The sequence below is a fragment of the Phytophthora infestans genome, genomic scaffold, assembly GCF_000142945.1.
Source record: "Phytophthora infestans T30-4 supercont1.15 genomic scaffold, whole genome shotgun sequence".
NCBI lineage: Eukaryota > Oomycota > Peronosporomycetes > Peronosporales > Peronosporaceae > Phytophthora > Phytophthora infestans.
In genome coordinates, this window is record NW_003303744.1 from 696250 (window position 1) to 719872 (window position 23623).

Genomic DNA, 23623 nt, shown 5'->3' on the forward strand with positions numbered 1-23623 from the left:
TATAACTCGTATGACAGGTCGAGAAGAAGAAGGGAGAGGAAAAAGACGTTACTTGTAGGCGTCAAAAGACGAAGTGAGTACTTTATTAGTATTAGGAAGCCACCAATAGCTGTACACCAGCCATTAGTGTCTGTATAGTTTAAGCCAGTCATACCGACTTAAACAGGACCTCCTAAATCTCATTATAATATTTTGGAGTGACTAGGTCAAGGTAATCAAACTGTTTAGAGGGAGGAAGGGATCAATTCTGGACAATTCGTTGGTGAATATGTGGGTGAAGTATTGAACATCAGCGAAGCCAAGTTACGCTCTCAGGTGTGTGATTATAGTTATGTCTTGGCCTCAGTTAATATTTTGATGTGTGGTATATAGCTCTATCGAAATTCCGAGCATATCGACATGGTTCAAGTGAATGCTAACATGATTATCGACGTTACACGATTCGGAGGCTGTATGCGATTTATGAATCACAGTTGCGAGCCAAACTGTTGAATGGAGAAGTGCAATGCTCGCGGTCAAAAGCGATGTGGGTAATTCACGATATGCTAAGTTGATCCTGGCAAGGAACTCACGTTTGATTATGGGTTTCAGTACTTTGACTCTGGGGTGTGTAAAAATTTGCAGATTTTTTTTGTGTTTATCCTCGCTGACAATAAATGTTATAGCATGTTGTGGAATGTTTCTGCGGCTCTCCAATTTGTAGAGGTGTCATCGGTGTGCGGAAGAGGAACCAATCAGCTGAACAACAAGCGTGTGTTGAAGCTCCGACAAAGAAACGAATGGTGCAGCTCACCATCGATCGTTTTCTATTCAAAGAGAGATGATGTGTTTAGTTGATTAATACGTAGTCATCGTGTCTATAGGTTATCAGCGTCGTCTGTCAGTGGGTATTTATTAAGATACCATAGCATAAATAACACCGGTGCTGTAAGTTTTGCGACTAGTTGCATTGTCGAATTTGATCGACTTAGCTACTTCAACTTACAATTGTCAAACTATGGTCATTTTTTTAACAGCGGTCGAGATTGATTTGCGTTAGTACTTGGTGTCACTTTGAGGACCTTCACGGTTGCAGATATCAATATGGTTATCAGTGGCGAAGAGCGGCGCGAGCGCAATTGGTTAGCAGTTCAGCGATCACGCGCTCGAGAATCACGTGAAGCAATAGAAGAAAGACTTCGCAAGCAACGCGAGAGAGCGCGAGTAGCACGCGCCACCCAACCGCCAGCCGCCATACGTGGAATTTGTGATACTTCGGCAAACAATGAATATCACGCTTGGGGTGATGGAGATATTCCGAAACTTTGTCCGGTCTCGGATGCGGCGAAACGCTCCTGTCTGCAACGTCCACGACTGGCGCTAGGTGCGGTTGGGCTTGATGAGGTTGCGTGTGCTGTTTGTGATCGTAGTGAAGTCCGAACATCGTGCCGCGTGGTCACCGCCTTGGATAGCGATATCATGGGACGATTTCACCAGTTGTTGTCGAGTGCTGGTGAGGCCTTGCCTGATGAACTTGTTTCTGAATACGATTGCTCTCATTTAAACTCGTCTCTGAGGGGATTATTGCTGTCAAAGCGTGGCTTCCGCTCTGACGGCAGTCTATACATTTGTCAAGAGTGCGATAGAAGTTTGGCGAAACGATTAATCCCCAAGTTTTCGATCAAAAATGGTTTCTATGTGGGCACCTTGCCAAGTCGTTTCGTGGATATTACATTGCCTGAGCGCTTGATGACGCAGATGGTATCTGTCGTCGCAGTAACATGTCTTATGCGAGGAGGTGTGCACCGGACAATTCGCTCCCATTGCTTAGTGTTCGATGCTACGCCTGGACCACCAGCGACATTGCTGCCAATTCCAGTATCAAACCTAGCATCGTATCGCGTGGTGTTGGCGGGACCGTTCACAACGGAACAACAAGCGTGCGTTCGTCAAATGCATTGTGTCCGCCGCCAAATGGTTAACGACGTTTCGATGTTTTATAGACAACACAACGCATTGTATGAATCTGTTGTTGTCAACTGTGGTGGGCTTCCAGATCACACAATTGCAGAAAACTTAATTTTTGAAGACCCGGATACTGATATTGAAGTCTCAGAAATAGAAAGGTAACATGATCGCGTCGGCGGTGTGTCTGAAAACGATGCGTCTAGTACGGAGACAGACGTACTAGAGCGCCGAGTCGTTTTCATTTCCGATGATCGTGAAGTGAGTGCGGAGAATGCTGGCGTCGCCACCGGGCATACGTGTCAAAGTGAATCGCAACCTCAGTTTCTTGTCCGTCATTCCAGCCAATTCGCTCAAAAAGATAAGGTGTTGTTCGCTCGTATGTTCCCTCATTTATTTTCGTACGGAAGAGGGCACCCTGACGAGCCGCGGCATATTCCAGTGTCGTTCGATGCGTGTATCCGCTATTATGCTCAGCTCAGCACGCGATTATTTGCAGAGGATGAGTTGTTCATGCTAGTGAGCTTTGACTATCTATCGGCCCAGAAGATGTATACCCAAGTCGCGTTGAAGTGCCAGCGCAATCCTGCTTTGTTCGAGCCATACAGCGACATTACTGAAGAAGATCTCGTAGAGGCATTGGGTGAGAAGGAGTTGTGGAGACAGGGGCGAACAACATCGATGCGGGGTGGAAACACTAGCCCGACCAATTTGCTAAAGACGGTTGAGCTCAGTGGGAGCTCGATGTGGGGTAGCGATGCCGAGCGAGCACAATGTCGTCGACGGGCGTTCGCGTATCAAGCGCGATTCGGCCAACCGGCGCTTTTTGTGACGCTAACGCCAAACGTTGCTGATTCGTTCGTCATGGCTCAGTACTGTAAGATCACGTCTGTTGAGACTTTGTTTGACGCTGCGCTGGCTGACATTCCTGACAAGTCGACACTACACAGCGCATGCATGCGTAATGACGTTGCATCGGCTCGACTTTTCATGCGCAACATGGACGCGTTTATCGAGCATGTCCTTGGTGTCGCACCCAAGCATATGAAAAATATACCGTTTGAAGGCCTCTTTGGAGATGTCAAGGCATATTTTGGCATGGTCGAAACCCAAGGTGGTGGAACACTACATGCCCACTTTTCGATTTGGTTGGATGATGCCCCTCCGAACAGCGATGCTTTTGAACGAGCTGTCGTAGCGTATGACGACCAATACTACTGAGACCTCGAGGCGTACGCAGACAGTTTCGTTTCGACGACGATGCCATTGCGTGTTGCGAACTCATCATGTGTATTTTGCGGGCATTCATTTGCTGATCTTAAAGAATTACCGATTCCGCCAGAGGCCTATGAAGACCCAAAAAAGCAGCTTGAAGGCGTACGCGGTGAGCCGGCCCTCCTTCGGTGCTCTGAATGCAGAAACGTTTTCAGCTCGCAGCACGTCATTCGACGTCTTTTGTTAGAAAATCGACCATCGTCGTGGCCGCCGAAGATGCGCTCGTACTCCTCGGATGAACTGAAAACTAAAGTGCAATTGGAGGCTCCATGTCGAGGTGGTGTTGCAGCCGCAAAGGTAGCAATTTATCGTCACGATATGTATCTGCATACAATGAATTCAGACAGCAACAATGACATGTATGGAGAATATTTGCGAGACTTGAACCAGATATCGTGTCGACTCGAGCGCCGTCAAGATGATGCGTTTCGCGATGATAAAGTCGCTCAAGCTATCATGATGCTCCCCCCATCGGTCGACGATGCCCGGTGGCTGCCTCGCATAGTCTCATTCGCGGTCTCGATGCTTGTCTTTATGCTCAATTTACATTGGTGGTCACATGCAGGAAGCTGCTTCAAGAAATGTCGAATTTCTCGCCCTGGACAATATCGCTACGGATTTCCACGAGCTCGAAGTAAGCAGACGGTTTGCTCGAGTGAGGGAATTGATCTTGCGCGACGATCACCATTTGAGTTCGTCAATGGCTTTAATCGTGAGATGATGCTGACATTTAAGCAAACCATGACATTCAAGTAATGATCGGTGGTTTAAACGCGTTGCAGCGGATATACTATGCGACCAAGTACGTTACGAAGATGCAGGAGCAAATTGATTCGATTACTGCAGTTGCCCTCGCTGCGTTTAAGCGACGTCAAGTTCGGAAAACGCTAGATGGTGTGTCTCGTGATGTTAATCGAGTTGCAGTGGGCCGCAGACGCGTTGCGTCGTTAGTTTATGCGATCACAAATCGACGCGAAATCGCAGGGCCACTCGCTGCTTTATACGTGCTACGTGGGTCATGCGCGTATATGAGCACACCGTGTGCATCGCTTCCTCTACGAAACGTGTTAAACGAGCTCGTCGAAGGCGTGCCGCGCTCGTGTGATCTCGTCCGGCTTCAAAGGCAAAGTTCAGATGTTACCTTTCGTGCAGCGTCGTTTCTTGACGATTATTTATTCCGGCCGCGGTCACTTGACAATGTGGGTTTGTACGAATACGTGGCAAGACACTTTCAACAGCTGAGTCTGTTCTGTTCTTACCGGACCACCCACTTTTTATTTCGCACTGTGTTGGTACGCACATTGATAAAGTGGTTCCGGTCGTGTCTGGCATTCAAATACCCTTTGTGGATTCCGAGTCGTCGTTTGAACTTGTCGTGAAGCGGAGCCAATGTGCATTAGTTTTGTTTAAACCGTTCCGTGCTGTCAAAGATCTTGTTTCCAACGCGACAGACAATGCTAAATGGATTGAATCATTTTGTACAGTGGCAACCCACGCGCTCGAGTTTTACGTGTGAAATCATGGCTAATATGGATGACTATACCGCGCAACTAAACAGGCAAAAGAATGTAGTGCGGCCAACGATGATGCTGAAGTTCCTACTGATAACAACACGGATAACGATGAACTCGTTGGGACTCGCGAGGACGTCGATGCTGTACTCAATCATGAGGATGAATCCGAATCGGATGTTCCGGATACCTCTCGATTCGATACTTTCTGCCGCTGTTTCAACAACAAAGGTGGTGATGATAATGGAGATAATGATAACGAAAGCCCCGCTGCATTTGCTCTGGAATCAACCTTGCCAATCTTCCCGAGCTCAGGATCGACCATCTCAAGTGAGGATATCAACATTTGTTGAATAATGCCGCGCAGCGGACTGTGAATGCGGTCGCAGACGTGCGCAGTTACAGCTTGACGTTCGATTTCTCGGTCGATGAACTGCAACGATTTGTTAGTGATACATCCAATGACGAAACTACGCCACACCGCTTGAACAGATACTGCAACGAGCGACCCACCGAAGTGATTGAGCTCATTGAGAATACACTCCAATCTGTTCCACAGTGGTCGTCACTGAATCAGCTATCGCCACAACCACCATCTCCTCTTCGAGCCTACGCATTGATTGAAGACGTCGCTAGAGCATTTACTCTCAACAAACGTCAATACGTTGCATTCACCTTAATTGCAACGTCACCCCTTCGACGTTTTCTCCATCAGGAGCTTGGCAGTGTTCGTGGTAACAGCGACGGCTATCGCACAGACAAATTTGAGGCGCAATCTCGTCATGACCAGCTATTGATGTTCTTAGGAGGTACTGGCGGCACCGGCAAAAGCCGTGTGATCGACGCAATTGACGCGTTTTGTGCTAGCTGGCAGCGTGAGTATTCTGTCGTGAAGACGGCCTTGACGGGCAAGGCAGCTACTCTCGTTGGCGGGCGAACTCTCGCAAGTTTCATGATGCGCCTGCAACACGACATCAATGAAAACAACTTCTCGCCGTTGGACCTTATAGTGATTACTGAGGTCTCCATGATGAGTAAAGCCGAATTGCTCCGGTTGGACAGGCTGCTGCGGCGCTACAAGCACATTTCTGCGCTGCCGTTTGGCGGTGTCCATGTCGTCCTTGTTGGTGATTTCTTGCAAATGCCACCAGTAAAAGCTGACCCCATTTACCGCGATCCAACCGAGAAGGTCAGAGCGAAAACTACTGATATTGAAGGGTTTGACCTCTGGAGAAGATTTACGACCGTCGTGATCCTCGAGGAATCAGTGCGTTTCCGAAACGATCCGGAGTGGGGCGCCGGCTGTAGTCTGGCTCGGCTTGGACAATGGACACCAGAGTTCATTAATTTGATTAACAGTCGCGTGATCACGCGGCACGAACGGGGGAGCACTACATTGCCATTGTTACAGAATGATATAGGCTCCAATGCAGTCTTTGTCACTCCAGAAAACGCGACTCGCTTGGCCATTAACAACGAGCTCGTCACAAAGACTGCGTCAATGCTACCCACCAACATGTTCCCTGTCCGCGTCATCGCCAACTTTAAGGGCTCACTCAATGGACTTAGCCAAAGTGATCTGCGCTATGCCATGAGCCTTCCCGATAATCGATTCGGTAGGATGGCTCCCTACCTCGACTTAATAGACGCCATGCCCATTCAGATCACGCAGAACATCGCAACTTCGAAAGGCGTCGCGAACGGCACGCTTGGCACTTTAGCTTTTGTGCTTCCCCCCTAACACTAGCTTTCAGCTCGTGCGCGATGGTGCGTCCAATACAATCGTTCAGTTACCCAGTAAGCCGCCGGAGTACGCTATGGTTCGCATACCACGACCGCAAGCGATTGCAATTCGTGATGGAGTTGACCCAGAGCTGTTCCCAGTGTTTTTCAAGACCGAAGCCTACATGAAGTCCACCATCGCACTCTCAAAGACACCTGACGGACAACCGCGCTCGGTCACCGTCAAGCCCCAGCAACTGCCTTTCGTCTGCGCTGTCGGGTCGACGGTCTATAAAGTTCAGGGAGAAACGCTCACCTCCATGGTCGTCATGGATTGGAAGTCGACACAGCGAGTTGTGAACAAACCACAACAATCATACCTGCTTGTTTCCCGAGTAACATCCAGATACGCATTTGTTGCGTTGACTCCGTTTACCCACGAGCTTGCAGCGTGGTCCAAGCCACCTGTACGCGCACTCAATGAAGAAGAGCGGCTGATCCGTCTCAGTAACATCACCCTAGCGTCATTTCAGACACCATCGGTTCTTCACTCAAACTCCACCGCCATGGAAGGTATTCAATCATCGCCACCTCTTCTCTACCCAGACTCCACCGCCATGGAAGACATTCGTTAGTTTGTGTTGTTTGGTCTAAACAAAATTCAGGGAGAAACGCTCAGGTCAATGTTCGTCATGCATCTGAGCGCAAGAAGACCGAGAGAATCGTAACTTTCCTCTTTATTCAAATTCTCGTCATCGATCGCTTTGTTAGTAAACACACTAGCGACACATCGCAACGAATCCGCCGTAATGACACCACCAGACTCACTCACACCCACAGTAAGAGGCATCCGCAACATCCCGAAGCTTCTTTCCAAGTAGCAGCGCCAACTCTTGCGCCAATCTGTTCTTCAATCATCACCACTTCTTCTCTACCCAGACTCCACTAGCGACAGCTGACACTGCGTCAAGTCCATACTCGCTCGAGTATTCCACTGCATCCCGAAGCTTCTTTCCAACTAGCAGCGCCAATTCTTGCTATAATCTGTTGTTTCCTTCCTCTTCCACGTGTTTTTCTCTCCAGCAAAGCGCTTTCCAGTAGTACCATGGAGGGTATTCAATCATCACCACCTCCTCTCCACCCAGACCCATCGTGTTCTTCTCTCCAGCAAAGCGTTTTCCAGTAGTGCCATGCAATCATCACCACCTCTTCTCCACCCAGACTCCACTACCACTGCCATGGAAGACATTCGTTACTTTGGGTGTTGTTTGGTGCTGTATGTGCGACGAATGTTACTTGATCGTTATGTGTGACGAAGGTTGAGAGATGACAAACTCCCTCGTTACCCCACCAACACAGTTCTCACTATGTTCGAACTGTTAATAACACAGTTCTTCGAACTGCAAGTTCAAATCAACTCTCTATTTGTCGAACATCCAGCGTAAACATTATGGAAAGGTTTGTTTTTCATAATGTTTATTAGTTTAAGCTTCTTATACTTGAAGCACTGTATTTCAGTACATGTAATATTTAAGCATTGGTGGCAAAAGCTGCAGGTGATGAAAAGAACGCCACGTGCACTGAAGGGTACTTGTACGTGTACTTGGTAGCGTCCCTATTGAGACTTAGCAATTATCCTACTACGTAGTCTGTATTCGTCAAGTATAAAACATGTACATGTACCATTACATGATTTTTTAGAGAAATACTAGAGCTTCTAGTAGAAGTGCAGTCATGATGCCACGCAAGATTGGGAGCACCCATAAATCCCTGATCCTGCTGCCAGTGGACTACCAATGAGATTCCTATGAGTCCCGTCCAGCATTAAGAATCCTATTCGATCCTTCGATCCTAATAGGATGCTGGGAATCATTTCTCATCTGTCCCACTTGCTGCTTAACCCTCTGCCTCATAGTGCTTGATCTCAGCTCCCACAGCGAAAATGATCATGCGTCTCACTGTCGTGCTACTGATGATAGTCGCCACACTTCTTGTATACAGCGAAGCGCGCTCACTTCGTCAAGGTTCTCCCACCAGTCTGACGTCGAAAGCTGATGCAGATTCCGAGGAGAGATGGTTCGTTATCCGCGACCCTTTATCAAAAGCGGCCACTACAGTTGAGAAGGTCTCAGTCGAGTCGTCAAAGAGAAATAAAGTCCTTAACAAGTTGGCCAAGATTCTCCTTCCAGACACGAGCGACTTCAGATTAGTGTACAAAGATGGCCGGTGGAAATCTGAAAAGTTCTTTTGATGCACTTGTGCTGCTAGCACGGTAGTCTGGAAGACTACTTTACGACTTGAGTAATTATCGAGGGAATTACTACGCTCAACGATTTCATTTATTTGCGCGAAGGTGCAATTTTTCCATCCACGATTGTCCTGTTACCATCATCGGACCAAATTTCTTTCCCGTTTTAGACGACGTACAAGTCAAACTGTCGCCCCAGGCTACAGCATGAGCATCAGAGCGATCGTGGTGGTATTGCTGAATGTGAAAAAAAAAGATCCCATCATTCCAATATCGTTTGCAAAGCTTTTTAATCCATGTGCAGAACTTGTTTAGCGAGACGAGTTCCATCGAAGCTATGACTAATGCCGTGCGTTGCCCAGCTCTGAATATTATCGAACGTATTTGAAGTTACCCTCCAAGTCTAACATAATACTGCTACGTAAACGCTAAAAAAAATGATCTTGGGACTTTGTGTTGTTCAGTAATAAGACCGAATATGATGTAATACGTTCCTTCTTACAAAATTTTAACATAATGACTGGGGAACTCACAAATAAAATACTACATGTATAATATGAAAAGGCTACATACTGTACTTTTTGGCTACAAATAAGTCTTTTAGACCATTAGGCTCTCTCAATCCGCTCAATCTCTGATCGATTATGGCGCAGCACAAGCTTCCGTTGCGCACGCTCATTGTCAGTGCGAGTACGATGCGAGTTCATTACAAAAGACCTCGTCGAGAATACATGTTCCTGAAAAGCAGTAGAAGAAGTACACAATACTTGTTTCTTTTGTCTCTGCAAAATGAAGACGACTGTAAACCGAAACTGTAGCATCATCATCCATCCCATGTATCACTTCCCGAAGGGTGATGTAGTACTCAGCTGCTATTACCTTTTTATCACTGCCGGTTACTGTATTTCGCCACTACAGGTATTTTAATATTAAAATAAAACTACACATGAACTCTGGATAATATCCAGATTCTTACCATTGATAAATCTGAACGAAAAACTATATTATAAACTCTGGATTTAAAACTCAGAGAAGATATAAAAATCGCTAATTTAAATTTGACTAAAATTATTGTGCTTTGCAGATGGCTCCGTTTTGGCAGCCTAGGTCGAGCGGCCGGAGCATAAAACCAGTCATAAAAAAGAGATGCAGATAGATTTTATCTGTGATCGAATTACCTTTCAAAACGGCAAAAAGGGTCGATTTACAGGATATCGATGTGGATTTGATGGTAGATCGATCGGTCGCTTTGGCTGTCAAGGCAGCACGGACCCCGATTCGATCTCGGCAAGCAATATAGGCTAAACTCATGTCGTGTAGCCCGGCTTAAGCTTAGTTTGATTGAGAATGAGTAGAAACTTAACTGAGTCATGACATACTACTACGTAGTACTTTGAAACTACGTTGTACTAGAAGTAAGTGATTTAAAAAAAAGTAGTTTACCGCTGACTTGCTAAGAAATATTCTTTGGTACTACTTTCTGGCCCAAAGCAAATTTAGTGATGCTGTTTTGCTCTGGGTCATTGCGAGCGAATACAACGTTGCATGAAGTGATGAAAGATCTCATGAATACGTTCAACCTGTGCACAAGTGAAGGATTTTATTCAAAGCATCGGCTGGATCTCTCATTTTCGCGACGTAGCAGCAATGACGAGTCCAATCGAGAACAATCTTAGTAGTCATCGCCACGAGAGACCACCTCCTTGCACGTCGGACGCAAAATAATCGTGTGTTCGTACTGCGCCGTGTAGCTGCCTTTGACGTCCACAAGCGGTGGGTACGCGGTGACGATACCCGTGTCCACCAGGTTCTTCAGGGCCATGAGGTATTTCTCCTGCTTGGCGCCCTTCGGATTTAGCGTAGCCGAGCCACCGTCCTCACGCTCGATCCATCGACGGCACCATGGTAGTGTACCGAAAGTACGCGTGATGTGGCCCAGCAGTTTCTTAGCGCGGGGCAGACGCAGCGGCACGTGAGGAGCGTCGAAGGCCTTGGCGTAATGCGAGCACTCGCCGTCCTCCACCACGTAGCCACGACCGGTGGTGTTGAACGTCTCAATAGCGAAGATCTCTCCTTCCTCCATCTTGGTCTGGTCCTCAGTCTTGACAATAGGAACGCTCTTACCAGCGTGAATCTGGTAAGGGCCAATAGAGTGGCCGTTGAGGTTACGGATACACTTAACCGGGTACGTCTTGCCGTCGATTGTGACCTCGAACGACTCCATCACTTCCTGAATAGCGCCACCGATCTCACCCAGACGGGCGTCAATACCAGCGTTCGCGATACCGGCCTCTGTCGCAGCCTTGGCAGCAGCCAGCAGAGGGTCGAACTGCGGGTCGAACGCCACGGTCCACGCACTGTCGATGATGCGTCCGTTGATTTGCGTACCGAAGTCCACCTTCATCACGTCTCCGTATGATAGCACCGTGTCGTCTCCAGAGTTGGGCGTGTAGTGGGCAGCCACATGGTTCAGCGAGCAGCCTGTGGGGAAGCCAATACCGCGCTACAGTAGTCGCCACGTTAGTAAAATAGAAATAATTGTAAATACGTAATAAATATAAATCACTTCGTACAGCAAAGCCGGCCTCGACCACGAGCTCTCGGTTCTTGTTCTCGAGCTGCGTGCACATGTCGACGAGCTTAATGCCAGGCTTCATGAGGCTCTGTGCGAACTTGCGCACATGGCGATGCACCTCAGAAGCGTGTCGAACGGTCTCGTAGAGATCTTCCTGGACACGCTCTAGTGCGCGCTTCTCCTCACTCGTGAAACGGAACGAGTTAAAGTCGCCTGGGTGATCCTGGATCTCGCCAACGGGGTAGTGTCCGTCCGGGAAGAGCTTCTCAATGGGGATCGTAGGCGGCTCCGTCTGACCCACAGCCACGTAGCTGTCTGTGAAGCCCTGGACGCCGCGGAACGGCGGCAGTTTGGAGCCAGCGGAGGCAGAGGAGGTCGAGCTCTTGCTCTTCTTCTTTTTGTTCTTCTTCTTCTTCTTCTTGCTCTTAGTGTCCGTGGACACAACTTCGCCGCTGTGCTCGGCGTCCGCCATGTTGACGTCGTCCACGACCTCTGGAGTCGCGGCCTCCTGCTCTTCAAGCTTCGCCATGCTGCGTGTATTACCTATAGACACTTGGATTGTGACAAAAAGACTCAGAATCTGATCCGTAATGGGTGGTTATGGTTTAAAGAGCGTAACCATAGGTAACCGATTACATTATTGTGTACGTTACACAAAAGGAAGTTGAAGATGGGTACTTCGAGTATTACAGTAATACAAACGTTATTGTTAGATACGCACACTTGAGGGCTGTGCCCAACGATTCGCTAGCTTCTGCTACGCCGCGAAGACGTCGATTTGGGAGAAGCCTCGTCGGCGGCACTTCGCGAAAGTCTCTTCTCCAATTTGCGTTTGTCGCGCACAGCTTGTGCGTATTTGTACTTCAGATCTTCGATCTCCTCAAAAAAGTCCTCGTCGAATGCCGCCAATTCGTTGGTTAGCTTCGTGTTTTCGTCCTCCAGTTCGAGAACTTGCGTCTCGAGCTCCTTGACGCGTTCTTCCAGTCCATGCTGTATCTGCCCAACATCTTCGATGTTGGCGTCACGTTCAAGTAGCAACTCCAGTTGAAGCACTCGACGTCGTAGCTCCGCCAGCTCCTTCTCGGACTGCAGCAACAGCCGATCCTTCTCCTTCAGCAGAAGATCCAGCGCGTTATGCTCGCTCTTGGAACTGGAAGACGACGCCTTAGCACGGAGTTTCTGCTGAAGTTTCAGCTTGTCCCTCTTCAGTTCGCCGCTTTCAAGCTGCAGCTTCTCCAATTGAGTTTCGAGTCGTTCTCGAGCCTCCTTGTGCTCCTTCAATTTGCGTCGCATCGCGTCCACTCGCTCGGGAGATATCGCCGCCTGCTTTGTCGCAGCCTTTTTCAGCTTTTCGTTCTCGGCACGAAGTTTCTCGATCACCTTTTTCATGTTCTCAATCACCTCCTCAAGCTCGAGTCGTTCCTGATTCGCCCAAGAAGATCCACGGCCTGCAGCGACGCCTTTCGCCGCTCGACGTTGCTTTGATGAGGTATCCTCACTGCCATCCTTCCCACGCTGCTGGTTGTTCCGCTGTAGCCTTTTGTACTCCAGCCGCAGACTTTCGATCTCCAGCTCCAGGTCGAGTAACTTCGTGTCTTTCGCCACCATATCCTGCTCTTTACTACGCATCTCGTCACCAAGAGCAAGGAGCTCTTCCCGAACGTCTTGGTCGACCAGGAAACGCTGCTCTTCTCTCCGCAGCCGCGTCTGAGGCTCGTGCTCTTTCGTGTCATCGTCAACATCATCGTCAGTCGAGGGAATTCCATACTGAACAAGTCGACGACGTAGACGCTGTAGCTGCGTCTCGTACCGCTGCATTTGGGTTGTAAACGAATCTTCCCATTCCTTCCGCTTCAGCGCCAACGTTTCCTGGAGGAAAGTGTTCTGGCGCTCCACTTCCTCCAACTGCTGCTTCACTGACGAAGAGACTGCCGGTGCTGCAGTCGCTACTTGTGCCAAACGCTCCTTCTCATTCTTCGCTTGCTGTGCCTGCAACTCCGCCTCCAAATTGGCTACATGTTCGTTGCAACGTTCAAGTTCACTGTCTTTACTGGTCACATCCGCCTGCTTCTCTTTGAGTCGTAACATCAAGATGTCCACACGACGCTGCAGCTTCCGCTCACTCTCAAGCTGCTCGCGTTTCGCCTTCGCATCAACTTCCGTCGGCACCACTGGCGCATGAGTGGAAGCCTCGCGCAGCGCGAGATTCTGGGCCTGTAGGATCCTGATCTTCTTCTCCAACTCTTCCACTGCCCTCGCTTCACTCACCACTTTGTCCTTCACCAACCGCTTCAGCCGTTCGACTTCATCCTTCAATATCTGCACATCGACCTCCGACGCGGCGTCTTTCTCCTCCTTCTCCTCGCTCCCAACTTTCTTCTTCCGTCTCGATAGCTGCTCATGTTTCTTCTTGAGTAGCGCATACTTCTCTTGGAGCATCTGCACCTGGCTCTGCAATCGCGTCTTCTCCTCCTTCCACCCGTCCTCTTCTTCCTCGCGACGTTCCTTCTCTTTCCGCTTCCGAGCACTCAAATCCTGGTTCATGGCGTGCTGCGCCTTGACGATCTCAATAGCGTGGCGATCTTCCGCCTTCAAGAATTCTTCCTTCAGCTTGATGATCGCGTCACGTAGCGCCTTGAGTTTTTCCTCCTTCCTCGCCACATCGCGCTTAACGAACGCAACTTGGTGCTCCAACTTCTGCCTGAGCTTCTCGCATTCGACCACTTTCTCTTTCAGCAGAATGATTTCTTCCAATGCCTCTCCTGCACGAGCTTCAGCAAGGTCTCTCTCGTTCCTCAGCACTTCGCGTTCCATCTGCAGCTCTCGAATCGACTGTTTTGCGCCTTCCAACGCGATCTCAGCTTGCTTCCACTCCTGCAGAACATGGTCATGGCGCTCCTGGGCAGCTTGCAGAGCCTGTTTGCTCTTGCCCGATCTCTCCATACTGCTGATAGTACTCATCGCTTCTTTCAGCTGCCCGATCATCCGCTGGTTCTCTTCGTACAGCTTTTTGTTGAGTTGAGTTGTCTCCAGTCGATCCTGCGCCTTATCTTGCGCACTTGAAGCCCGAACTACTGCAAGTTTCCGCTGATACTCATTGATGAGCGTGTTCTTCTCTTCAACGAGCTGCTTCAAGCTGGCGATCGTCACTTGAGCTGCTTGTTGTAGCTCCGCCTGGTCCTTCTCGTACAGACCCACTTTCTGTCGCATCAACGGCGAGTGACTAGAGTCATCTCGCTGGTTATCGTGGCGTCGTGTCTCCCCGCCTGCGATCCCTGTACGCGCGTCCTGTAAATCCAACTCCAGATCTTCGAACTTGCATCTTAGCTCACGCTTCTCGGCTTCCAGGTCTCCATTCAGCCTCAGCAGCTCGGAGACTCGCGCTTGGATCGCCTCCACCTGACGCATGAGATCTTCATTCAGTGCCTTCGTCTCACTAAGCTCAGCTTGCAGCCGGATTTCCCTCTCCTTCGAGCCCGTTGCCTTCGCAGCCGCCTCAAGCTGCCCCATGAGCAGCCGTTCTCGTGTTTCAAGCGCATCCACGCGACTCTTTAGTCGACCCACTTCACTCTGGTTTCCTGGTTGTTTGACGTCTAGCAGCGGCAGTTGCCCTCGCTTGTCCTCCAGATCTTTCTCAAGTTGTTTGCGACGTTGCTGCTCGACCTGAATGTCGCTTTCCAGAGCGTCCAAGCGCTTCCGGAACGCCTCCCACTTGGTGTTCCGAGCCGTCCAGTCGCGCTCTTTGACCTGCGCTATCGCATTCTCCAGAGTTTGCACTCTGTCGCTGGACTTCTCTCGAGTCGCAGACAGCTCCTGCGCTGTCTTCTCCATCTCCAACTCAAGGCGTTGGTTCTTCAACAGAATCTGCTGCTGCGCTTCTGTGACCAGGTCGTACTGCACGAGGAACTGCTGATACGTCGCCTTGATCTGCATCAGCTGGTGCTGGAGCTCGCCTACGATCGCGTGATCTTCCGACGATGCCATCAGCTCACGCAGCTGCTCTTCTTGCTGCTCCCGATTGCCCTGTTCCTGCGCTGCTCGCTTCGTCAGTGTGTTAGCCTGCGACGCAGCAAGTGACGCGATGTCCTTGTACTTGGCGCACTCCAGCGCGAGACTCTCGTAGAGCTGCTCCACTTCGTTGATCCTCTCGTACAAAAGTCTGTTCTCACTTCGCAGCTCCGTGTCGTCTCCAGCGTCTGTCTTGATCGAGAGAGACGCTACTAGCTCGTCGCTGTGGAGTAAACCTGTACAGTTGGCGTCTTCGAGCTCCTTGACGTGCTCCATTTGCTTTTGTAGCTCGCTCTCCAACTGGGTTATCCGATCTTGCAAAACCGCAGGGTCACAGTCGACTGCTCTAGCGTCCTTACGAGCGCTCTTCTCCGCCTGCAACACCATGAGACTGTGTCGTGTTCGACTCAGCTGAGCAGGCAAGTCGTACATCTCTAGATATTTGGCATGGATCTTTGCGTAAGACTCGCTTAACGCGTTGTACTTCTTGAGAACATCCGCCACCGTCCGTTGTTGACTGTCTGCAAACTCCCGCAACACGCTCTTCTCCAACGTCTTCTCCATGCGCTCAATCATCTCGTCAGCGCCCTGTTTCCACGTTTCCAGGTACAAGACGCGATACTTGAGCGTCCTCTCCATTTCGCTCCACTCACGTTTAAGTAGCTTGTTGTGCTCCGTGCTGCTTCGCCATTCGCTATGCAGTTGGTGGCATTTCCGCTTGAGTCGCGCTTCGTTCACTTCATACGCAGCAACTTTTCGAGTCAGTTCAATCACCTCGGAGCGCAACTGCGCTTCGTTCCCGCTGATAAGTAAGTCACCAGTCAGCGTTAGACTCTGCTGGTTCTGCACGCCGAGCAAATGGAATCCCGCTTCGTACCGCCCGCACTTGAGCTTGTAGTCTTTTTTCTCCTCTGCTACCTGCTCCAGCTCATGACGAAGGCGAATCTCAGCGTTGGTGTACTGCGCGTGCATCTGGAAGAAATGCTGGTACAGGACAGTGTGCTGATCCATCAGGGACTGGAATACCTCTTCATGCTGATGCAGTTGCGTCTGGAGCTGCTCGTTACGTGCCTCTGTCGCCACTAACTCATCCAGACACACGTTCAGTTCCCGCATAAGGTCAACTTGCTGCATCATCTGGTCCTCGCTCTCAAACGCCAGATTATCCACGGTCGTTCGAGACACGGGACTGGCCGGATTAACTGACTTCGTCGCAAGGGGTCTCTCGGGTGAATTAGCTTTGGCTCCAGTAACAACTTTTGCTGGTGTAGCCAGCGTCTTAGAAGGCAGCAGCGAGCCCGTCTGGGCTTGGAGGAGTGCAAACTGCGTTTCAATAGCTTTGGCTACAACCAGAGCAATATTATCCGCATCTGCAGTTTCCTTGCCTTTCTCAACGCGAGGCAGCATTGCCTCCTCAATCTGCAATCTCACGCCAGTATCGTCCTCAGCTTGAGTGCGCGTAGAAGTCTGTGCCTTCTTTTCGTCAGCTACAGGCGATGTTTGTGTTCCTGCGTAAGATTGGGTGTGAACCTCTTCGGTAAGCTTCCTGTCAGATGCATCTCGTGTCCGATCATAGCTCTCAGACGCAGCACTGGGAGACGACGCATCCTTCTTGCCATCCTTCTGCTCACGTTCCTTACGAAGCGACGCAATTTCCGCACGCAAATGGTAGATCACGCCCTCTTGTCGTTGCGCCTTTGTCTTTGCGGTGTCTAGTGCACGCAATAGTTCACCTCTTGTATCCTCTGGACCGGAGATTGGCTGCGACGCTGCTTTGACTGAAGAATGAGACCGCGCTTCCTCCAATTCACTCTGAAGCTGCTCCATGTCTTTCAGCAGAATCGCGTTTTCCTCACATCTGACGTCAAGTTTCCGCTCGAGCTCATCAATAGAATCCTGGTGTTCCTGTGCTGTCTGATCTCCATCACGAGTCCCCACAAGCTCACAATCGGTCTCCAAAAGCCGCTTTGCAACCTCTGGCGTCTGCTTTACGCGATCAATAAACTCTTCTACAGCGCCCCACTCTTCCGTTGTCAAGCCGTGTTGCTCATAGAGTTTGTGGCCGGCCAGTCGCGCTTGATCTCTCAGTTTTTTCAGGAATCGTAGTCGCTCAGCCTCCAGCTCCTGGATCTGCACCTCCATTTGCCTCATTACAGCGCCGTTGATCGCCAATTGGCCCTTCAAATGATCCGCAATCGCAAGATCATCGTACTCAAAACTGGCAGGTTTGCCAGCGTCCGCCTTTAGTCGCTCAAACGCCACATGCAGTCTCCCAGCTGCCTCCACTTGCTCGTTTAGATCTTGACGCAGCTTGACATTCATCTTCTGCTGCTGTTCTAGCTGTGCGCGCAGCTTCTTCTGGTACTTCACCACATCTTCCAGTCCAGCTTGCTGTTCGTACTTGGCATTCCACTCCTCTGCTTCCACGAGCTGCTTCTCCACGATACCTTGTCGTAGCTCCAGATCCTGCGCCAGCTCACGCTGCTCTCTTAAGCGCCTCTTCAGCGTTGCATTCTCGTGCTCAAGACTCTCGAGTTTCGCCTTCTGCGCTTGTAAAGCGGCCTCAACAGCACTTTCAACCACAACATCGACGTTTAAATGCTCTGCAAGACTCTCCAGGTCGCTCTGCTGTTGCAGAATACGCTGATTCAGCTCTAAAATGGTGCTTTTGTCTCGGACGCGCAGTTCTTGCAGCATTTCAAGCTGCTTTTCCAGGTCCTCCATGCCAGCACCTGCGTGACCTCGTACCGCGTCTTCCTCCTCTTCGTCTTTCACCACCGTCTTGCTCTCCTGAACCTGCTGCTGCTGTTCGTTTAGCATCCGCTGCTGCTTCAGCTTCCGCTTGAGCTCATCCAGCTCCGCCATGAGCACGGCCTTCTCCATCTCGAACTTGGCCTTCGCGTCGCCCATCAGAGCGTCGACATCGCTCTCCCGCTCGTCCATTTCGATGAGTTTGGCTTCCACACTCAATTTCTCGTGCTCTAGTTCCTCCACCTTTGTATGCAGCAGCGAAATCTCCAGCGTCTGTTCATCGACTGCGTCCCGGTATGCTTCAAGTTGGTCCTGCATGGACAAGATCGACACCTGATACTCCTTCACCTGCGTCGTCATCTTCCTCACTAAAGTCTGCAGTTCTACTGCGTCATCTCGCAATAGTTCGTTCTCTTTCAGCGCCGTATAGAGCTCACTGCGTTCGTCTTTGCTCTCCTCTGCCACTTGAGCCACTTGTCGCTGCGCCTTTAAGCCAGCAGTAGCCTCTCTCTCCAGTTGGTATTGCAGCTCTTTTAATTTAGTCTCCAGCGCCTCGTTTTGTGTCTTTAACGCCTCAAAATCGCGCTCTACAGGCTCTACAGCAGGCTTATCGGGTGCAAATAGTGTCGTCTTCTCGCTGTGTAGCTCGAGCTGCTGCTGCAGCTGCGTCACGAGTCCCGTCACCTTCCCATTTAATGCTACGATCTCGTTTTCTTTCTCTGTCAGCGTCTGCCGCGTTTGCAGCTCACGCGCGTTAGCGTCAGACTGCAGCGTGGCCAGCTGGTCATGGAGCTGCTCGTTCTCGCTCTCAAGCTCCAGCAGGTCGCCACGCAGAAGATCCAGCTCCTCACGCAGCGATGTGCAGTCCGCTCTTGTGCATTTGTTTCCTATAGAAGCGCCGTCCGCGTCGCCTGGGGACGCCATCAACGCTTCCTAGAGTGCGGACAGCCGCATCCGATCAATGCGGAAACGGCGCAGAGTCGCAGGAGTGATGGTCTTTCGCTGTGAAAGCCGCGTATTACCTGCGCAACTCGATAGTGAACGAGCTTTGTTTTGAGATTCAATCAATCTATACAGGATTTAGGAAAGCCGTAGGTTCGGCCACTCATTCGTTGGGGTTATCTACTGGTAAGGTGCTTGATGTGGTGCCGCTTGATGGCACTTCATACGACTAATACAGCTCTATGGACGCTTCTGGGTATGTGACAGCATCGTCGAGTGATTTAGCATGCTGCAGCGCTTCGCCGTGCGATCTAGCGCGGCCTCGGTGGCTCGTCAGCAGGGCCGCAAGGTCGCTGCTAAGCTGCAGGTTGCGTGCTTCTCGTCTGAGGACGACTGGCGCCTCTCGGACGAGGACTTTGACGAGGGAGCCGACAAAATCATCGACAAGGACCGCCGCGACTCGATGCCGCGTCGCCAGATTATGCCCGAGGCTGCCAAGAAGAGCCGCTTCATGGTCGTGTCCCCCGAGAACCGCGGCAAGGTGCGTCGTCGTCTCTTGGACGAATTCAAGAAGGACGGCGTCACGCTCGCTGATCCGGACCAGCCCGGCCAGTACCTCACGCCCGATGCTGGCATCCTGCATGACATCCGCGCCATGAACAAGGAGGGCGACGAGATGGAGCTCGCTGACGACGACGAAGAGGGAGAGATCAACCTCGGCCGGATGGGCCTGTTACGCCAGATCGTACACGTGGATCAGGTGCAGAAGGTCACGACACAGGAGCGTATCGTTAACTTCCGCGCTCTCGTTGTCGTGGGCAACATGCGCGGCGTTGCCGGTTACGCTGTGGGCAAGGGCTCGTCTCCGCCTATCGCTATCCAGCGTGGCACCAAGCTCGCCATGAAGCGCTTCACGTACATCGACCGCTTCGACGACCGCACGTTGTACCACGAGGTGCGTGGCAAGTGGAACAGCTGTACGCTGTTCCTGCGTCCGGCGCCCAAGGACAAGGGACTCACGGTGAGTGACACTGTGGCGTGTGTACTCGACTGCTTCGGCATCACGGACATTGTGTCCAAGACTCACGGCCAGCGCAACCCTTTCACTGTCGTCAAGGCTACGTTTGACGCGCTCTCCAAGCACGAGACGGCCGAGGAAATGGCGCTGCGAACGGGTCACTCGCTCGTGGAGCTCAGCACTCTGGCGCGTATGCGCAACCTGTAGACGTGTAGAGGATGCTACGATTTAAAAGCGAAGAAAAGGGTGTGCCTTACCCCGTTGCATAGAGACAGAGATTGTCATTGATCCATACGATACAAAGCTTGCGGTGGGCGTAATATCTGTTGAGATGAGAACGAGCATACATGGGCCTGCTCGCTAGTTGAAGCTTGCATGCGGCCGACAGGAAGTCGACGTGCACTATATATCTATGCGGCTGGACCTGCCTGCTGCTGCCAGATGATCGACGAGGCTCTTGACAAGCAGAATGCTCTTGGATCTTCCAACTCACGTCGCACCAGCGTTTGTTTTCTCGTAATATCGATCGCTGGCTTTTACCGCGTCAACCAGCCAGTTCATCGCGCCTTCAATGCCCTCCCTGCATCAATACAAGTAGTAGTCAAGTCAGTGACAACAAATTAAGACAACGATTTCAACTGCTACACGCGCCTTGTCAATGCACAGATAGGGTAACTCGCTACCGCGCCCGGATGCCCTTCCAGGTCCAACATCCCAGAAATGTGGTTGACGGTCCGGGCATTATCCAAGTCCATTTTGTTGGCAAGCACTAGCAGCGGCACCCCAGAGAGTTCTGAATTCGAAAGCATGGCGTCTGCAACATCAAAGCTCTGTCAACACCCCTTGTGACAACATCACTGTAGTCGCCACATACGCAATGTCTCTTTGGCTTCCCAAAACCTCTCTTCATTGGCAGAATCGATCACAAACACGATGCCGTGACTCTCACTGTAATATTTGTTCCAGATAGCCCGAAGTCGCTCCTGTTGGGAGCAGTATCGTTATTTTAGGGCTATCGCCATACGCTGCAGTGATAAATTTTAGTATCAAGCCGCACCTGTCCTCCGAGATCCCAAAAAATGACTCTCGATCGTCTGATATCAACTCGAGCGACTACGTAGGCAACACAAACGTTAAGCGCTTTCCTATCATCTCAACTCCCCACTCAAACAACATACTGTTAAGCCCCACAGTGGGCGGGATCTTGTCCAGCGGGATGCCTGGCTTCTTGCCAAAAATGCCCTTAAGCTGCTCCAGAAGTGTCTGTCAACACGAAAGATAATTAGTCTGTATCCCCACTGCGACGCAGCCACTTGCCCAACGCACTTACCTACCGTTTTGCCTGCGTCGTCAAGCCCAACGATGAGCAGATGCAGCTCCGCCTTGCTGAATAAATAGCTCCACAGCCCCCAAAACAACGAGAACATGGCGCTACAATAAAGATAATGAGCCACAAAACATGAAATAGGGCGAGGGGCTTATGCGCAACTTAAAAATCGACCTTACGGCAGAGCTTAAGTTGCTACGGTAGTTTTCAGAGATTTGATCACCAAGTTCTCATACGCCAAACACCCATCAGACTTCGATACGACCATGCAGATTCAGATCAAGGTGCGCAGTTCTTAGAAGGCGAAATCACCTGCTGTACTAACTAAAGCTCGTCACTGGCGCTATCCGCCGCAGACACTTACGGGCCGAAAGCAGACGTTCAACTTTGAGCCAGACAACACGGTACGGCAGAGCCGACTAGTGGGGTGATATCCTTCGCTAATACTGACGCTAGAACCTCGTTGCGGTAGATTCTGCACGTGAAGCAGGCGCTACAGGAGAAGGAAGGCATCCAGGTGGACCAAATCCGTCTTATCTACAGTGGCAAGCAGCTGTACGTCTGTGGACAGTGCCGAGATGGAGGGAATACAACACTAACATCTCTCGTTTGTTTTTCTGTGGAGCAGAGCGGATGACAAGACACTGCAAGACTACAATGTAGCCGCTGGTGGCACCATTCACATGGTGCTGCAGCTGCGCGGCGGCTGCTAGATGAGTAGAGCGAAGACCAAGACAGTTAGAGTAACACGTCCCGGCCTGCTACTGGACTCTCCGCATCCAGCTTTAAGCAGCGCTCTCAAGTTGCAGCTACCAACACGCCCTAGTCTTTTAAAGATGAACGTGCATTTCGTGTCATATTAGCGCTCTTATTACAACGTAGTACGTCTTTATTTTCTACTGGGCGTTCGTGGGTTTGGCTGTGTTGGCATCCGTCGCGTTACGGGCGTCCAGCTGCTGCTTGATAAGCGGCTCCAATTGCTTCTTCTCGGCCAGCGTCCTGAGCAGCTGCATGATGAACGGGATGTAGTTGTGCTTGCGGCGCTTGTTCTCCAGAGCCCAATTTTCGCGCTTCTGCTGCTCTGCAGCAAGATCTGCTTGGATCTGCGCCGCCTGTTGCTCGCTTCCCCCGCCTTCAATGACCGCTTGGAGCTGCTCTTCGTACGTCTGTATTCGGTTCTTCACCAGTGCCAGCAGATTGAAGCGGATCTCTGTGGCCGAGTACTTCTCGATCCTCTTCTGGATCACAGGACACGCCACCTGCAGCCACGAGTCGCGGTTCGCAGCATCTGGCACGTCTCCAAGACAGATCGGCCCTTCTCGTAGTCCGTCCAGCTCGTAGACTTTGCCGTTCACGGGCACGTAAGCCACAAAGTGATACACGTCGTCGTCCTCGGTCGCTTTTCTCTCTTCCACGACGAAAGGCTCGGCTCGAGCAAAGGAATTGTGGGCCAGACGGATCTTGTCGCTGTTTGAGATGGCCAAACCTTTAAGATCCGACGGAAAATCACCCGTGAAGGCCTTGAACTCTAACAGCGTCTCGCCAAGCTCCACGTCCTGTGCGTTCAGTAGGATAGACAAGATCGCTTGTGTGGCACAGGCGTTGCTGATCACCTGCTTGGCGAAGAAGACCCCATCTCCTTCACTGGCAAAGACTGGGGGCTCTGCGTCCTCCCCGTGGTTGGACTCGTACTTGAAGAGGAACACGAGACCGAAAACGGGCGACAGATCGGAGAATTGCTGCTCGTCTAACGTATAGAGCTCTTCAACCTGCACGCCTTTGACACCAATGTCCTCGATGAGAGCGGTGAACACACCTGCAACAAGAAGGCGAGGATTAGATCACGGATTGGAGGGGAGAAAGGTGAAGAGGAACCTACCGGGGTCAGACTCGATCGTGCACCACGACATCGGTATTCAAAGATATTTTTTGTCACTAATCGTATTAGTGACAGGCAGACTGATAAATCCTATTTTAAAATCTAAAAAATATTTTAGCGTTTCATTATTTTATAGTGTTACTATTAAAATAGGGCTACGCGAGGCAGATTAAGGCGCTAAAAGCTATCTTTTACGTGCAAGCGCGAAATTCGCTCTGTGAAAGAGCTTGTGTTGCCCACTAGAACCAATACCAATCGACATATCTTAGAACAACGACGGCGCTCGTAGCTCCATTGGGGCATGGTGCGAAGATTGCTGTTATGGATGAATATCGTTAAACCTCCGACAAAACCGGAGCTCGCAATTATCATTATTGACTAATCATCAGGCTTGAATATAAATTTAGCGAATCAAACAAAGAT

At 50.6% G+C, this 23623-nt stretch overlaps 6 protein-coding genes across 6 annotated transcripts; 2 read left to right on the plus strand and 4 right to left on the minus strand.

The window, feature by feature from the left end:
* Positions 1 to 8400: 8400 nt before the first annotated feature.
* Positions 8401 to 8703, plus strand: PITG_09503 (secreted RxLR effector peptide protein, putative; the record flags this gene model as incomplete). Its single annotated transcript, XM_002903102.1, has 1 exon — positions 8401 to 8703. One exon carries the CDS (start codon positions 8401 to 8403, stop codon positions 8701 to 8703), a length of 303 nt encoding a protein of 100 aa, XP_002903148.1.
* A 1669-nt stretch (positions 8704 to 10372) lies between these two features.
* On the minus strand, positions 10373 to 11804 carry PITG_09504 (methionine aminopeptidase, putative; the record flags this gene model as incomplete). Its single annotated transcript, XM_002903103.1, has 3 exons — positions 10373 to 11203; positions 11274 to 11657; positions 11721 to 11804. The coding sequence occupies 3 exons, from the start codon at positions 11802 to 11804 to the stop codon at positions 10373 to 10375; spliced, it is 1299 nt and encodes a 432-aa protein (XP_002903149.1).
* Positions 11805 to 12022: 218 nt separating this feature from the next.
* On the minus strand, positions 12023 to 18352 carry PITG_09505 (centrosome-associated protein, putative; the record flags this gene model as incomplete). The annotated part of the gene is made up of 7 exons (XM_002903104.1): positions 12023 to 15439; positions 15551 to 16489; positions 16538 to 16663; positions 16775 to 16829; positions 16887 to 17018; positions 17076 to 17179; positions 17222 to 18352. The coding sequence occupies 7 exons, from the start codon at positions 18350 to 18352 to the stop codon at positions 12023 to 12025; spliced, it is 5904 nt and encodes a 1967-aa protein (XP_002903150.1).
* Positions 18353 to 19156: 804 nt separating this feature from the next.
* PITG_09506 (30S ribosomal protein S5, putative) lies at positions 19157 to 20314 on the plus strand (the record flags this gene model as incomplete). Its single annotated transcript, XM_002903105.1, has 2 exons — positions 19157 to 19162; positions 19244 to 20314. The coding sequence occupies one exon, from the start codon at positions 19263 to 19265 to the stop codon at positions 20199 to 20201; it is 939 nt and encodes a 312-aa protein (XP_002903151.1).
* Positions 20315 to 20483: 169 nt separating this feature from the next.
* PITG_09507 (ADP-ribosylation factor-related protein, putative) lies at positions 20484 to 21421 on the minus strand (the record flags this gene model as incomplete). Its single annotated transcript, XM_002903106.1, has 6 exons — positions 20484 to 20570; positions 20642 to 20808; positions 20869 to 20977; positions 21052 to 21107; positions 21173 to 21257; positions 21317 to 21421. 6 exons carry the CDS (start codon positions 21419 to 21421, stop codon positions 20484 to 20486), a joined length of 609 nt encoding a protein of 202 aa, XP_002903152.1.
* A 796-nt stretch (positions 21422 to 22217) lies between these two features.
* On the minus strand, positions 22218 to 23231 carry PITG_09508 (ubiquitin carboxyl-terminal hydrolase, putative; the record flags this gene model as incomplete). The annotated part of the gene is made up of 2 exons (XM_002903107.1): positions 22218 to 23137; positions 23201 to 23231. The coding sequence occupies 2 exons, from the start codon at positions 23229 to 23231 to the stop codon at positions 22218 to 22220; spliced, it is 951 nt and encodes a 316-aa protein (XP_002903153.1).
* Positions 23232 to 23623: the final 392 nt, after the last annotated feature.